The following is a 15,011-nucleotide window of genomic DNA, read 5'->3' on the forward strand; positions in this document are numbered from 1 at the left end:
AGCTATCTGTTGTGGAATTGTTTGATATTACTTGTTAGATATTGCTGCACTGTCGGGACTAGATGCACAAGCATTTCGCTACACTCGCAATAGCATCTGCTAACCATGTGTATGTGACCAAAACAATTTGATTTGAATGTTCATATTCGGATTAATTAATAACAGTTATGCAAGGCTAAGTGCATATATGACTTGCAATGCAAGAATACAATGCATGTAATGTGCACTTCACTGAAAACATCCCCCGGAGACAGGAGGGTGAATGTTGTTTTACTTTCCCTGGTTTCCATGGCACCAAACCCTAAGCTATTTGCACTCTCCTGTCACTTGTCCCACTTCAGCCATTTGTGACATGTCCACCTAACAGAGCCGAGCTGTGGGTGTTTCTGACACTCACCGAAGGTGTTGAATGTTTTGGTCAGCGCAAAACACAACTTTGAAATGTGGGTGTGAACTGGACTCTGAATCAGAAATTAATTGCAAACACCTGTAGCCTACCTGTCAGACAAGTAAAGAAGATTTTGCCAAGTCATTTGGCCATTTGTGACATGTCCACCTAACAGAGCCGAGCTGTGGGTGTTTCTGACACTCACCGAAGGTGTTGAATGTTTGGTCAGCGCAAAACACAACTTTGAAATGTGGGTGTGAACTGGACTCTGAATCAGAAATTAATTGCAAACACCTGTAGCCTACCTGTCAGACAAGTAAAGAAGATTTTGCCAAGTCATTTGGTCCTGCGGTTTTATCCTGTTTTACTATATTTGCATTGTACAGCCTACTGTAATCCATTGACAGTTCACAGTCATCACCATTCCCCCCTAGCGCACCATTGTCGCACTACACATTTCCCTTTCTCTCATCATGTAAGTGCTGCCCCCTGTACAACGGCTTGAACCCGGGCTGGTCCCTGACTGTACCGTGTGCTCGAAGGGAGAACTATTTCGTTTACATTTTTGGATGAAATCTCTTCTTGGAATGGTTTACCTCCAGTGAAGGTGAGTAGCCGTGCGCGAAACAGTCAGAATTCCAACGTCTGCATCTCACGCTGAGTAGTTGTTCGTTGAATTTTATGAGTGCGATTGAGCCCGATGTAAATTGGGAGTTTGGTTGGCTTGTTCCTGCTTCATGTAAGCTACACTACTACTTATTTTTCTTCGGTGAAAATTCGTTTTTTTTGTTTTACAGGTAGACAGGCCTACATTGTATTAGTACAACCTACGAGTAACCGTTTGTGTTGCTACATGAGCTGTAGGCTACATGTGGAGAGAAAAGGTGATTTAGAATTCCCTCAATCTAAAGGACTGCAGTCAGCCAATGTAGGGTGTAAAGTTAACCCTTGAAAGTCATCTAAAGCAGGAGTTAATATTTTCAAAAAGCGTTACAATTAGAATGACAATAGTCGCGTGTTGTTCAATTCAATTGCTTCAATAATAACCTAACTCAAAAGTCTCAAACAAATTTTCGGACTTAACTTTGAACCACTTTCTTGCACACGGTTGACCGAATTCGTTTGTAGTTCAGTCTGCTTATCTCGTTACCATCGGCGACAGCGTTGCGTCTCCAGAAACAATGTTTCACAGTGGTTCATTGATATCATTCACTCGCGTGCCGACAGTTTCATTTCATAAACATTTATCCTTAAACATTAACTTGCTCTTTTTAACATTTTAGTTATCGAACCAACTGTCTGGGCAGGGCTCAGGAGGCCTAGCAGAGACCAGGGAGTTTCCTATGGAAGTCAGCCATTTGGGTTACAGGTAGGGTCAGGCAGAGAAACAACTGTATAACCTCACTACAGTCTGATTATGCTGTTGTATGAAAATGACAGTCCAATCCGAAAACTGGCACTTTGCATTAGGTAGAGTAGGGAATAAATGAGTAGAATTCCCATGATTTGCCTTCACCACATACTTGGTGTTAGCCAGGCTGTAGTAAAGGTGTAACAATGTAATGTAAAGTGCTACCTGAACCTTAACATACAATAGACCGGTATGGTAATTCATCTGAACAGACCGTGAAGGACCACAGTAGATGGTACACCTCTGTGTTGAATAAACAAACCCAAACCAACACATTTACTCAGTGTTTAAGATGATTTCATAAGAATAGGAGACTGTGTGAATACGATGTAGCTAACCTTCATAAATTCTCTAGATGCTCAGATGGAATTGACTCCAATATACAGCTCTATTGAAACTACACGGCCCCCAGGTGCAGTAAGGAACCAGGATGGTTGGTTGGTGGTAGTGCTTAGGAAACGCTGAACAATTAAACTCCCTTTGTGTTGTTCAACATGACTGACTTGTCTCAGACAAGAGAATACACTCACGAGTGAAAATGTAAGTATCTTCCTATCTGACCATGAATAATTCACTGAAGCCATTATCATCCCTTTTAACTTTACACCGAGCCTAATGTCAGGGAAATGGGATTATAGGTAGTTTCCTTGTGGCATTTGAACATGACATGCTCCTGCAGCGCTCTCCATTCTGGTAGGCTAAGTGGCTTCAGTTTGTGTGTCTCTTCACATTTGCAAAGAGAATATTTTAAAGCTGATGACATGATAACTGTCATAAGCTCCTCGTGTGAGTGATCGTCAACATGGATGGGGAGGGATACTGCCCCTGTGAGAGCTTTAGGTGTAGTATTGTGGTATTTGTGCCGGTGATCAAGAGAGATGTGATTGCAAACCAGGTGGGAATTGCTTGAAGGAGTAATCACAGATCAAGTGCCTCTGCTCAGCTACAGAAGTACAGAGAGACAGCTGCATCCTGGGAAAAAGTCCAAGAGGACATCTTTCACCATAATCTTAGATAATGTGCGACCATACAAAGTACATACAACAGCAAGAAGGGGGTTCTTCATCTTATCTTATTTTAATCCTGTATGTTTGGAAGCCAAAGTACTGCAACACAGACGGTAACACTGCTGCAACATTACAGTAACAGGCTACACCTTGGAATCTAGCTCTTTTATTCTGCAGTGCTTTCTCCTCTTTTTGAGCTTATCATTTTATATAGAGAAATCCCAGTTTAATTGTTATGCTCCTCATGTGCTATGAGAGTTGTCTCTTAAGGCTCTAAGGCTGTGTTTAGACGGGCAGCCCAGAACAGATATTTTTCAGATCTGATTGGTCGAAAGACCAATTAGTGGGAAAAAAAGATCAGAATAGAGCAGCCTGTCTGAACTCGGCCTTAATAACCTGTGGTGTCTGCCTCTCTTGTGGTGTCTGCCTCTCTTGTGAGTCCCAAAATGGCACCCTCTTCTCTTTATAGTGCAGTACTTTTGACCAGGGCCCATAGGAAGGCTATATTCCCTATATAGCACACTACTTTTGACCAGAGCCGTATGCGCCTGGTCAAAGGTAGTGCACTATAAAGGGAATAGGGTTCCATTTGGGCCTCTGTTTCTCTGCATCTCTGACACGAATGAATGGCCGGGAGAGAGGGTGACATTCTGGAATGTGGATACAATTAATGGGTTCATTTGCTCCATGGACAGCATCTCGATCACCATGTGATTCCGAGGAACACATTTAGTCGCTGACTCGTGTTTCTTCCCTCGGTCGAACCCCCCCCGCCCCACCCCCCCCACCCCTCCGGCGTCTCAGATGAATCATGTTACCTTAATAAGTCGTCATCTCTCCCGTGTTCAGCTTGTCTTTCATTACGCTTGTGTTAGATTGGAGTTAATAGAGTCCAAGTAGATTTTACAGTGAGAAGTATGATTGGACGTGTGTGTGTACAGTATGTATGCGTGTGCATGCATTCTCAATGAATATTGTTTAATGTGAAAGAAACAGGGCAGGAAGGGCGTGCCTCGTTGGGAGCTGCTTGTACAAATGTCAGTGTTGTCATTTTGTCCTCCAGTGATTGGAACGCTTCTCAATGTATTGCAGCTAAAGGTCTTAGTTTCTCACATCCGCACCACCACAACACAGCTGTTTGCCTCTGATACATATGGCCTAGCTGGAATACCTTGGCTAATGAAGGTCAGGCATATCATTGGCTGGTAATGATGATGAGCTTTTAATAGGCCTTTTGTTTATGTTGTGGTGAGGTGTGGGAGGGGCTCTGTTGGGCACATGGCACAGCTGTACTTCCTGGTCACAGGCTAGCACAGGAGATGTCTTCAGCCAGGGCTCCCCTTTGTTTCTGAATACCTGCCCCGGTTGGCAGAGCCTTGTGCTTAGACTCGGTCACGAGAGAGAATTCATCTTTTTGGGAAAGTACAGTAGCCTAGTTTGTCTCTTCCCCAGTTTGGGAGAGAGTCCCATCTCCTATTAAAGGCTGTGAGTAGTGAAGGATCTGCAAATTAGGCTGTCATATACAGTGGGATTAGATTACTGTCTTTGGAGCCGGAAGCTTGGTTGAAATTAGAAGACCAATCTGTGGACTCACTGTCGCTGTTGAAACCATGAATGAAGAAACTACCCTTTACGTAAAGAAGAAAAATGCAATACAAATGTTGTTTTTTTTCTCACAAGGATTGAACTACATGACTACTCTATCGTTCCTGTGTTGGTCTGTTGTTGTTTTGTTTGCTCTGTTATCAACAGACTGTTACTACAACCTGCTCTGGAGGAAGAAGGATGTGTTGGATGTGTGGGAGGTCTTGAGGATGTGTCTGGGTTTGGATTTGGTTAGTCGGTACTTGATGCGGCTTTGTTAATGAGCTTGCTGGTTAGATGGTTGTTTTCTTGTTTCTTTGCTTTGATGGTGTGCTGCCGCATGTTTGTCATCCTGTGCGTTTCATTCGTGGGTATTTACACTCCCGCAGTTCCTCAAGCATGAATTCCAGAGTCACACCTGTGTGTGTGTGTGTGTTTCTCTACCCTGTAGATCAGTCCCCATGCCTCTCTTTCCCGGCTCTCTGAGGGTGTGGTCCTTCACAGTGAGAGGATGTTTATTCAGTGTAAAAAGGAAAAGAGCGACTGAATGGAGGAAGATAAACAAGGAGGCTCTCATTGGCAGGTTCTGGGCCGCTGCCAGCTTGTCCCACCATAGACCAAATCAGAGGCAGGCAAACGCTGCTGGCTTCGGCTGCCATGGATAACCTGATGGCTTCCCTAAGTAGTGTGTGGGGGGAGGCACACAGAGGCTTCAGCTTTAGTGCTGCCCGGCCACTGGCACCACTATAAGTAAAGACCAGGGACCAGATTAGTGTTTCCCTTATAGATCTGTTGAAGACAGCCCTCAAAGCTGCCTTCAGTCACCAACATCTTCAATTGAAACTCATTTCGGCCAAATTCGTTGACATAAAGCAGCTTAGCTGGGCTGTTGGGCAGGTGGTGACTGGCAAGGTGGTGGTGGTATTCTCTCTCTGACCCCCATCTATTTAACCCTGTTAATCCCTGTTTCATCCCTCATTCTTAAAAGGATTAGCACAGGAGATGGAAATACCTCTGTGATGCTGTCTGCAGAACCAGCCTTATTTACTCTGTTCTCTGTCTGCGCTCTGTCTGCGCTCTGTCTGCGCTCTGTCTGCGCTCTGTCTGCGCTCTGTCTGCACTCTGTCTGCGCTCTGTCTGCGCTCTGTCTGCTCCTGTAGCAGTATCTGCAGACCTCAACCCAGGCCCTCTGCCTTATCCTAGCCACAGCGGCTGTAGCCTTGCCTTATCCTTGCCACAGCGTCTGTAACCTTGCCTCACCCTGCCAGAGTGTCTGGAGGCTGTATTTAGCCCTGCTTTACTCTTGCCAGAGTCTGGATTGTCCTACCTGGTCTTTTGACATATCACATCAGATATTTCAGTGCTGATCTGATTGGTTAATTAGTAAAAAAAAAAAAATCAATTGTGCTACCTTTCTAAAAGCAGCCATTCTGTCTGTCTCACACCAGAGCTATTTTGTTTGCCTTACTGGCACAGTGACTGAGCTGGCAGCTGACTCTTCAGTAGAATAAAACAGCTTTAGAGAGGTTTGTCATCATGTTGTTCAGTATTCCCTCCGATGATTCAGACGTTTAAAAGTGTGTCAGCAAGAGTGCTGTCGTTTTTAAAAAATTAAAATAATTAGACTTTGTTTGATAGAACTAGCTTTTTCAATCCCCATGTGCAAGCATACACACACACACACACACACACACTATATGGGTCATTGTTTACATTCACCCCAACTGCCACTAGTTTCTAGTATTTCTCTAGTTTTCCCTTCTAAGTGGCAGATAAGATGGCACGGGGCAGTATCTTGGATGAGCAGCTCTTTTCAATGAAACGACTGGAACAAATGTGGTTATGAAAGCAGCAGCAGCAGGATGAAAACAGAGGGAGTGCCCCAAGGGAGAGTTCGAGCCCCGCTCTACTTCCCATGGCTTCGGTTGTGACTGCTGCGGTAGTTAATGTGTGCACAAGTGTGCTTTGCTTGTGTAATCGGTGTGAAATGGCTAGCTAGTTAGTGGGGTGCACGCTAACTAGCTAGCCATTTCAGTCGTCACTGGCACTGAGACAATGAAGTAGTTGTTTCCGCGGCTTTTGTGGAGCGATAGGTAACGATGCTTCGTGGGAGGCAGTTGTTGATGTTAGCAGAGGGTCCCGGGTTCGAGCCCAGGTAGGGGTGAGGAGAGGGACGGAAGCTATACTGATACACTTGTGATATTCCAAAAGTGTTCGAATGAGCATGCATACTATACTGCTAACTCCAAACACGTCAGGACAGCAGGACGTGACTGTGGTGGAGACAGAGAGTGGTGACTGTAGCCCTCTGGTTAATTTCACAACAGATCTGGGTCAGTTAGAGTGGACTTCCTCTGCTGCAAGGTGTCATGGGAGATGGCATGCTTTAAGTGTACTGCCCAGTGAGTGTGCTCTTTCTGGGATATGTTTGTAAATTAAACAAGGTTCACCTTAACCTCTCTCCTTCAGCTCCTTGTTTACATTGAAGATTTCACTAGGGATTTTGGCCCAATACAAGCTGTATACCACAGGAGGCTGCTGAGGGGAGGACGGCTCATAATAAAGTCTGGAATGGAGTAAATGGAATGACATCAAACACCTGGAAACCATGTGTTTTAATGGTTTTGATACCATTCTATTGATTCCGCTCCAATCATTACCACGAGCCTGTTGTCTCTAAGGTGCCACCAGCCTCCTGTGCTGTATACATTATTTATCACCTGTGTTACAATACAACATATGTTATCACTTTGTCAACGCTCCTTTCTGAAATGCTACATTTTCATTGAATTCTTCTTTAAATGTGATTGGAGGGTTCTAGGTCAAAATGGAATCCTTAGGGTTACGGTTATCAGCTCTTCTGCCATATTATTGCATTGATGGGTGTGAGTTTATGTAACGGGCGCCGTTCACCTTCCTGTCCCGTTACCTCCAGCTGTTAGAGGCTCTCTGTCTGGACGGGGCCCCATCTCTGATGCCACAGAGAACCGACCCCTCACCTCCCTATATGCCTCAGCCCTGATGGTTTACCTGCTGTGTGTGTACGTATGTCCCCAGCTCTCCCTGCCCCGTAGGAGTGTACGCTACAACTCACTTGTCTCTCTGTTTCCCCATGCATTGTTACTCAGCCCTAATGGTTTACCTGCTGTGTGTGTACGTATGTCCCCAGCTCTCCCTGCCCCGAAGGAGTGTACGCTACAACTCACTTGTCTCTCTGTTTCCCCATGCATTGTTACTCAGCCCTAATGGTTTACCTGCTGTGTGTGTACGTATGTCCCCAGCTCTCCCTGCCCCGAAGGAGTGTACGCTACAACTCACTTGTCTCTCTGTTTCCCCATGCATTGTTACTCAGCCATGTGCGTAATCGTAATCTCGTTATTTCACCACGTCTGTTTCTACTCTTTCCTTTTCACCCGGTTCACTCCCCTCTGTTCCCTCTTATCTTCAGTCATTTAAGAACAACTGTTATATCATATCCTCCTGTATATGTAATCAAATCAAGGGCACCCAATAAACGCTCTTATCAGACCTGCATCTCCTAGTGGATGCTGTAAAGTCTTTAGCCAGGCCTGGGAGTAGAACTAATGGTATGGAATTAGTGGGGAGTTTTTTTTTTGTCCTGCCTTTGATATTGAAATCCACTTGATGTTTGAGTTTCGGTCCTCCTCTGCATCCACACAGCTTTTTAGCATTTGTCTGGGAGATTTATCCTCTTGGGAAAGAATGTTTCCAATGTTATAGACTTAAACACAGAATATAGGCCTGAAGCTATATTCAATATTTTACGGCATCTGTTTGTGTGTTGGCTGGTTGTCTCAATTCCCCTCTGAAAGCTTCTTGGTTTAATAATGTGATAGTGTTTGGTGGTTTCACCTGGAGCACTTTGTCTGTGTGATGATGTCACGCTAGTGGAATGGAAGAGAGGAGAGCCTCGCCTCGCTGCTGGAGCTGGTCACTGCCAGATTTCCCTCTGGAGATGGCTCTCATTGATAAGGCTGGGGCTGAGTGTGTGTGTGTGTGTGTGTGTGTGGGGGGGGGGGGGGGGGTGTAGGTGAGGGCAGTGGGGTTTTGCTCTCCATCCGACTATTGTTTTGTTGAAGCTCCAAACATAGACCTGCATGTGCTCTGCACAACATTCCAATTCAATCTCTCTTCTCATAGGCCAGTCTGTCTGTGGAAAGGTCTATTTGTTGAGGGAGGGGTTCATAGCTAGGTCTGCTGCTGTTCTGTTGTTTGTGGGTGTGCTTAGTGCTTAAACTCTCTGTGAACTACTGTAGGTTTGAGTTGTCAATTAGGTTAGAAGTAAGAAGAGCCTTTCACAATTGACCTTTTTATATTAGAATCAACAGAAACTAGTCCAATGGTTTCAAGGCTCTCCTGTCAAGCTTCATTTGGTGTGTGTGTGTGGGAGGAATCGCACAATCTTCATTAAAATAAAGATTTCCCCAGCCTGCCTAATGGGAATGTAGAAAATGCTGCTTAAATGAAGCGTTTGTGTTTTTCTCATATTTATCTCCTGGAATGTTCATTACAGAGTAAAAGGCAAAGTGGAAGCTATGTGCAGAGATATCTGCAACACACATCCATGTTTTTCAGTATCAACTGGGCTGTTGTAGATCACCATTTCAACCCAAAACTCTGTCCATAGTCTGTCCTCTGACCAGACCTGGCTGTCTCTCTCTCTCTCTGTCTCCTCCCCAGGTTGATGTTTCCTAGTCGGGAACCCCCAGGGTTGCTTTCAAGATTGACCCCCGACAGCTTGCGGCCTCTGCCAATCTCCTGAGCGAGCTCCGCCTGCCACCGGACAAGACTGCCCACAAGCTCCCGCTGCGTCTGCCTGCGGCAAAGCCCAGCAACCTCCGCGAGGCCCTTGGCCAATCGCCCGGGAGGAAGGACCTCGTCGCCATGGACACGGAGTCCACATACTCAGGGTACTCATACTACTCTGGTCGCTCCCGGGGATCCCACAGACACGGGTAAGAGGAACAAGTTCTTGGCTTTCATATCCTCTCTAGTTTGATGGATAGACGGTCACGGAACCTCTAATAAATTGTTCTCTCTTCCTCGCCTCTGTTTCCTCTCTTTCTCTCCCTCATTCCACTCGGTCTCTGTCCCCTCTTTCCCCTCCCTCCATCTGTCCACCACAGGGCAGTGTGGGGTTATTTGTCTGTCATTAGTGGAATAGCAGTGTCTGACAGGCTCAGGAAGGGAGAGGGGGACAGGTGCTGAAGAGGCCTGACTGATGGCTCAGCTGATACGTGGAGGGCCACAAGCAAGGGGCTCCTGTTCCACACAGCTCCTCCTTTATCCAGCCAGCACATCCCCCTCTCTCTCTCTCCCTCTTCCTTCCCTCTCTCTCTCTCTGGGACCTGTTACCCAGGGGAAAGGATCCCTCTATGGCTGAATCTGGTGGGACCCCCTGAAACCCTCATGTGCTTAATATCTCTCTCGCTCTACCTCTCCCTCGCTCGCTATCTCTCGCTCATTTCCTTTTTCTCTATGCTCTCTTGTCTCTCACGCGCCCACTCGGCTCCAGTCAGTCGCCGATCCCTCGCTCCCAAGCCCCGGACGTGTTGAAAAGCCAGCAGCTGCCCTCCCTCGTTAATCTCCACTTGACCTCCTCTCTCTCCAGTGGTGTCACCACCACTCCCATGGGATAGACGGGGACAGGCGTATCACTGGATGGAGAGGCCTCTCTGCTCCCCTGCCCCAGCGCTCCTCTCACGGTCTCCCGGGGGGAAGATTTGACCTTGTAGTCTGAAGCTAGGCAATGAAAACTGGGCACACTGTTGTAAATGAAAGTGGGCTTTGGTGTGGGGGAGGGGCACTCACTTTCCCACCCTATCCCCTCTCTTCCTGTATCTGTAACTCTGGAGAGAGTGACTGTCCTAAAGATCACCCTATTCCCTCTCTTCCTGTATCTGTAACTCTGGAGAGAGTGACTGTCCTAAAGATCACCCAATCCCCTCTCTTCCTGTATCTGTAACTCTGGAGAGAGTGACTGTCTTAAAGATCACCCAATCCCCTCTCTTCCTGTATCTGTAACTCTGGAGAAAGTGACTGTCCTAAAGATCACCCTATTCCCTCTCTTCCTGTATATTTAACTCTGAAGAGAGTGACTGTGTCCTAAAGATCACCCTATTCCATCTCTTCCTGTATCTGTAACTCTGGAGAAAGTGACTGTGTCCTAAAGATCACCCTATTCCCTCTCTTCCTGTATATTTAACTCTGGAGAGAGTGACTGTCCTAAAGATCACCCAATCCCCTCTCTTCCTGTATCTGTAACTCTGGAGAGAGTGACTGTCCTAAAGATCACCCAATCCCCTCTCTTCCTGTATCTGTAACTCTGAAGAGAGTGACTGTGTCCTAAAGATCACCTTATTCCCTATATAGTGCACTGTTTCTGGCCAGGGCCCACAGGGCTCTAGTCAAAAGTAGTGCACTATGTAAGGAATAGGGTGCCGTTTGGGCTGCAGGAAGTGAGTGACGGCGATACAGGGCCTCCTTTCTAAACACCTTTCCACTCGCTCCTCTCTCCCACGATGCTAAGGCCACTGGCTGGCCTCTAATTCAATAGACAAAAGAGAAACGCTTGGCTTTGAAAATCTCTGTCTCATCTGAAGTATAATCCTTTTACTCTGACGGGTGCCATGCATGAAGAGGCTTCAGGTTGCCATTGTCTAATTGCATCTGTGCCAGACTTTGATGGATACACACAAACACACACACACAAGCAGACATGTAAACAGCTGTGTGCCTCTCTGAGATCCCGTGTCTGGCCATGGTACACAACTAAAGCTAAAAAACATACTACAGAATTAACTTTGATGGTCCACAGCAGGAGGTGGATTTCTAAGATCTTACCATGGTTCAAGCTGCGTGCTACTATACCGTGTTAAACGTCTCTCCCACTGACTCCGGGTCACTGCCTTGTGTTGTTTTTGCAGTGTTGTCTCTAGTGCGATTTATACACAGGGACCCAGTCAGTCCCCATTGTAAGCCACTGTGCCTCTGTAGACAGTGGTGCTTGGTCATTTGAAGGACATCAGAGTAGTTTGCTAGCTACTGACGATTCTTCCAGACCAAGATCACCTGCCTTTCTGCATCCGCTGTAATGGTGGTGTTGAGTTACGACAGTAACTTCTGAGGCTCCTTTCTCTTCTCCAGAGAGGGGCTCTTCTGTGGCTGTGGAGCGTGCCATTGATCATTGACTAGTGAGTCTCACATTGGTAGTCAGTCATGTGGAACATTGGCTCTTTTTGATTGGTAGAACTCCAATTATATGGCGGCACACTCTTTTTAACACAGGGAATTGAATGAATTACACTATCTCATGCCAAACTTTTAATCCCTTTGCTGCTTGGGTATTATGTTTCCCCAAACTGTTCCCATTTCTGAGGCAGGCCACATTTTGGAGAGACGCCCTATTTCTGGAACTTTCTGATTAGAGTTGATGCTTATGGAAAAGCCAAGTGGAGTGAAAAGTCCCCCTACCCACATGCTGCTTTTTCAATTTCTAACTGAAACTACATTTATTTTAGTCATGGGACTACAGAGCAAGTCAAGAAGAGGGACCCGCCTTGCCTGACTAATGCTATAGTGGAAACACTGGTACATGTCATACAGTGTGTACCCTGTCACCTGATAGTGGAGTTAATCCTAGCCAACAGTCTGGCCTCACCTCGGCTCCTATCACGCACTGCTCCCCGGGCCCCTCTCTCTCTGGCTCAACACTGTGGAGAAGTGTCATTGAGCAATGCTGCCGCCATGGATTCTCCCAGTCAATATGAGGGATGGGCAAATGAATGTGCCATGGCCAGGCATGAAGCTATAGAGACCGTGGCTGTGTTGACCTAGACTTGAGTAAATGGCCTTTGTTAGTTTAATGTTGTCTTTCTATCAGCCACACCTCTTTGCCTGTTCGCCCCCCTTCCTCGTTACAGTTACACAGAGTGAGCAGAGCTGCCAGTGTCATTGAGCGCGGCCACTCAAGGTGAAGTGAAAACGGCCTCTCGCTCTCTGTAATATGATTGTTCTGAGAGTGTGGTTATGTATTTGGCTCCTCGTCAGCCTCCTGTTAGCTGACACTGGCAGTAAGTACCTAGCTTCGCGGGCTCTGAGCTCTGCATTGACACGGGGCCTATTTTACACAGGTGTGTGGTTTGGCTGGCCAGCCATGTGGAAAGCGAGCAAATTCATCCAGACTCTTGGCGGAGGAGGTGTAAATTGGCCCCGTTTCCCGCAGCCCAGTGTGTCAGTAAGAGGGGGTGCACAGACAGTGTCAGACTTAACTGCGGGTGTTGCGGTGGAAATCGCTCCCAGGTTTGGCTCTGCCCTAGCTTGCCAGGCTTCCATCCTCCATCTAAAAGCCATATCTGCTTTAGGAAGCCACGCTGGAAGTCAAATTCCTTTTAATCAAATGATACCAGAGGAGGGCTGTAGAATAGCAATGAGGCTGGCTGGCGTTGTGTGTTAATGATGCAGGAGGAGGAGGATGAGAGGAGGAAGAGATGCACATTGATTTGCCCACAAGCTACTTTCTGCCTTCCTGAAGTCTGTTTCTGAAAGGCAGACTGGGATATAAAAAGGGTGCTTGAGACTCTCTCCTTCATCTTCCATCCTACATTGATTTTAAACAATCACACCAGTCATAAGCAGCTGCCTCCAGATGCACCAGTGGATGAGTCATCCAATCTTTACATCGACTCACATATAAACAACTTAACTGATCCTACCCGTATCTAACTTACAACCCCTATGTTTCACATGACCTGGTATTAGATAGAGGGGTATACAAGAAAGGAATATCAATGAGTAAGCCAGCTAACTTTGATTAACCACCAGACATAACTCGTTCTTTTTTTGTTCATAAAGCTAAACTTAGATATTCATTTTTGGTGGTTGAGTTAAGCTTAAAGGGGGCATGGTCTACTTATTTTTCTAATAATAATTTATTTCCAGAATATTTAGGCAAGTTAGCAGGCTAACTCCTTGATCCTGCATTGTAGTATACCCCCCTACCCAATCCTGGCTGTGCAGTAGTACAGTACCATATAAATGACAACTGTAATAAGTTCCTCACCCACTCTCCTCACCATCATCTACAGTTGAAGTCGAAAGGTTACATACACTTAAGTTGGAGTCATTTAAAACTAGTTTTTCAACCACTCCACGAATTTCTTGTTAACAAACTATAGTTTTGGAAAGTCGGTTAGGATATCTACTGTGTGTGACACAAGTCATTTTTAACAACTGTTTATATACAGATTATTTCACTTATAATTCACTGTATCTCAATTCCAGTGGGTCAGAAGTTTACGTACACTAAATTGACTGTGCCTTTAAACAGCTTGGAAAATTCCAGAAAATGATGTCATGGCTTTAGAAGCTTCTTATAGGCTAATTGACAATTTGAGTAAATTGGAGGTGTACCTGTGGATGTATTTCAAAGGCCTACCTTCAAACTCAGTGCCTCTTTGCTTGACATCAGGCAAACATCAAAATAAATCAGCCAAGACCCCAGAAAAACAATAGTAGACCTCCACAAGTCTGGTTCATCCTTGGGAGCAATTTCCAAATGCCTGAAGGTACCACGTTCATCTGTATAAACAATAGTAAGCAAGTATAAACACCATGGGACCACACAGCCATCATACTCCTCAGGAAGGATATGCGTTCTGTCTCGTTGAGATGAACGTACTCTGGTGCGGAAAGTGCAAATCAATCCCAGAACAACAACAAAGGACCTTGTGAAGGGAGGAAACAGGTACAAAAGTATCTATAGCCACAGTAAAACGATAACCTGAAAGGCCGCTCAGCAAGGAAGAAGCCACTGCTCCAAAACCGCCATAAAAAAGCCAGACTACGGTTTGCAACTGCACATGGGGACAAAGATCGTACTTTTTGTAGAAATGTCTTCTGGTATGATTAAACTAAAATAGAACTGTTTGGCCATAATGACCATTGTTATGGTTGGAGGAAAAAGAGGGAGGCTTGCAAGCCAAAGAAAACCATCCCAACCCTGAAGCACGGGGGTGGCAGCATCATGATGTGCGGGTGCTGTGCTGCAGGAGTGACTGGTGTGCTTCACAAAATAAATGACATCATGAAGGAGAAAATTACGTGGATATATTGAAGCAACATCTCAAAACATCAGTCAGGAAGTTAAAGCTTGGTTGCTAATGGGTCTTCCAAATGGACAATCACCCCAAGCATTCTTCCAAAGTTGTGGCAAAATAGCTTAAGGACAACAAAGTCAAGATATTGGGTGGCCATCACAAAGCCCTGACCTCAAGCCTATAGAAAATGTGTGGGCAGAACTGAAAAAGCGTCTGCGAGCAAGGAGGTCTACAAACCTGACTCAGTTACACCAGCTCTGTCAGGAGGAATGGGCCAAAATTCACCCAACTTATTGTGAGAAGCTCATGGAAGGCTACCCAAAACATTTGACCCAAGTTAAACAATTTAAAGGAAATGCTACCAAATACTAATTCATTGTATGTAAACTTCTGACCCACTGGGAACGTGATGAAAGAAATAAAAGCTGAATTAAATCACTCTACTATTATTCTGACATTAAACATTCTTCAAATAATGTAGTGATCCTAACTAACGTAAAACA

At 45.6% G+C, this 15,011-nt stretch overlaps 1 protein-coding gene across 4 annotated transcripts in view; it reads left to right on the forward strand.

Moving 5' to 3' along the window:
- Window positions 1–618: 618 nt before the first annotated feature.
- Window positions 619–15,011, forward strand: part of LOC110527404 (vang-like protein 1) — a 51,426-nt gene continuing 37,033 nt past the window's right edge. For 2 of the 4 annotated variants that reach the window (XM_090240299.1, XM_090240300.1), the window contains exons 1-3: window positions 835–995; window positions 1,672–1,757; window positions 9,092–9,366. In XM_090240299.1, coding sequence (XP_090096425.1) covers window positions 9,296–9,366 — 71 coding nt within the window. In that variant the 5' untranslated portion in view covers window positions 835–995; window positions 1,672–1,757; window positions 9,092–9,295. Of the gene's footprint in view, window positions 996–1,671; window positions 1,758–9,091; window positions 9,367–15,011 lie in introns of all 4 variants that reach the window. The other 2 variants (XM_021608651.3, XM_021608649.3) reach the window with 2 other exon arrangements.

This window comes from Oncorhynchus mykiss, chromosome 7, assembly GCF_057628025.1.
Source record: "Oncorhynchus mykiss isolate SJ-2025 chromosome 7, ASM5762802v1, whole genome shotgun sequence".
Lineage (NCBI taxonomy): Eukaryota > Metazoa > Chordata > Actinopteri > Salmoniformes > Salmonidae > Oncorhynchus > Oncorhynchus mykiss.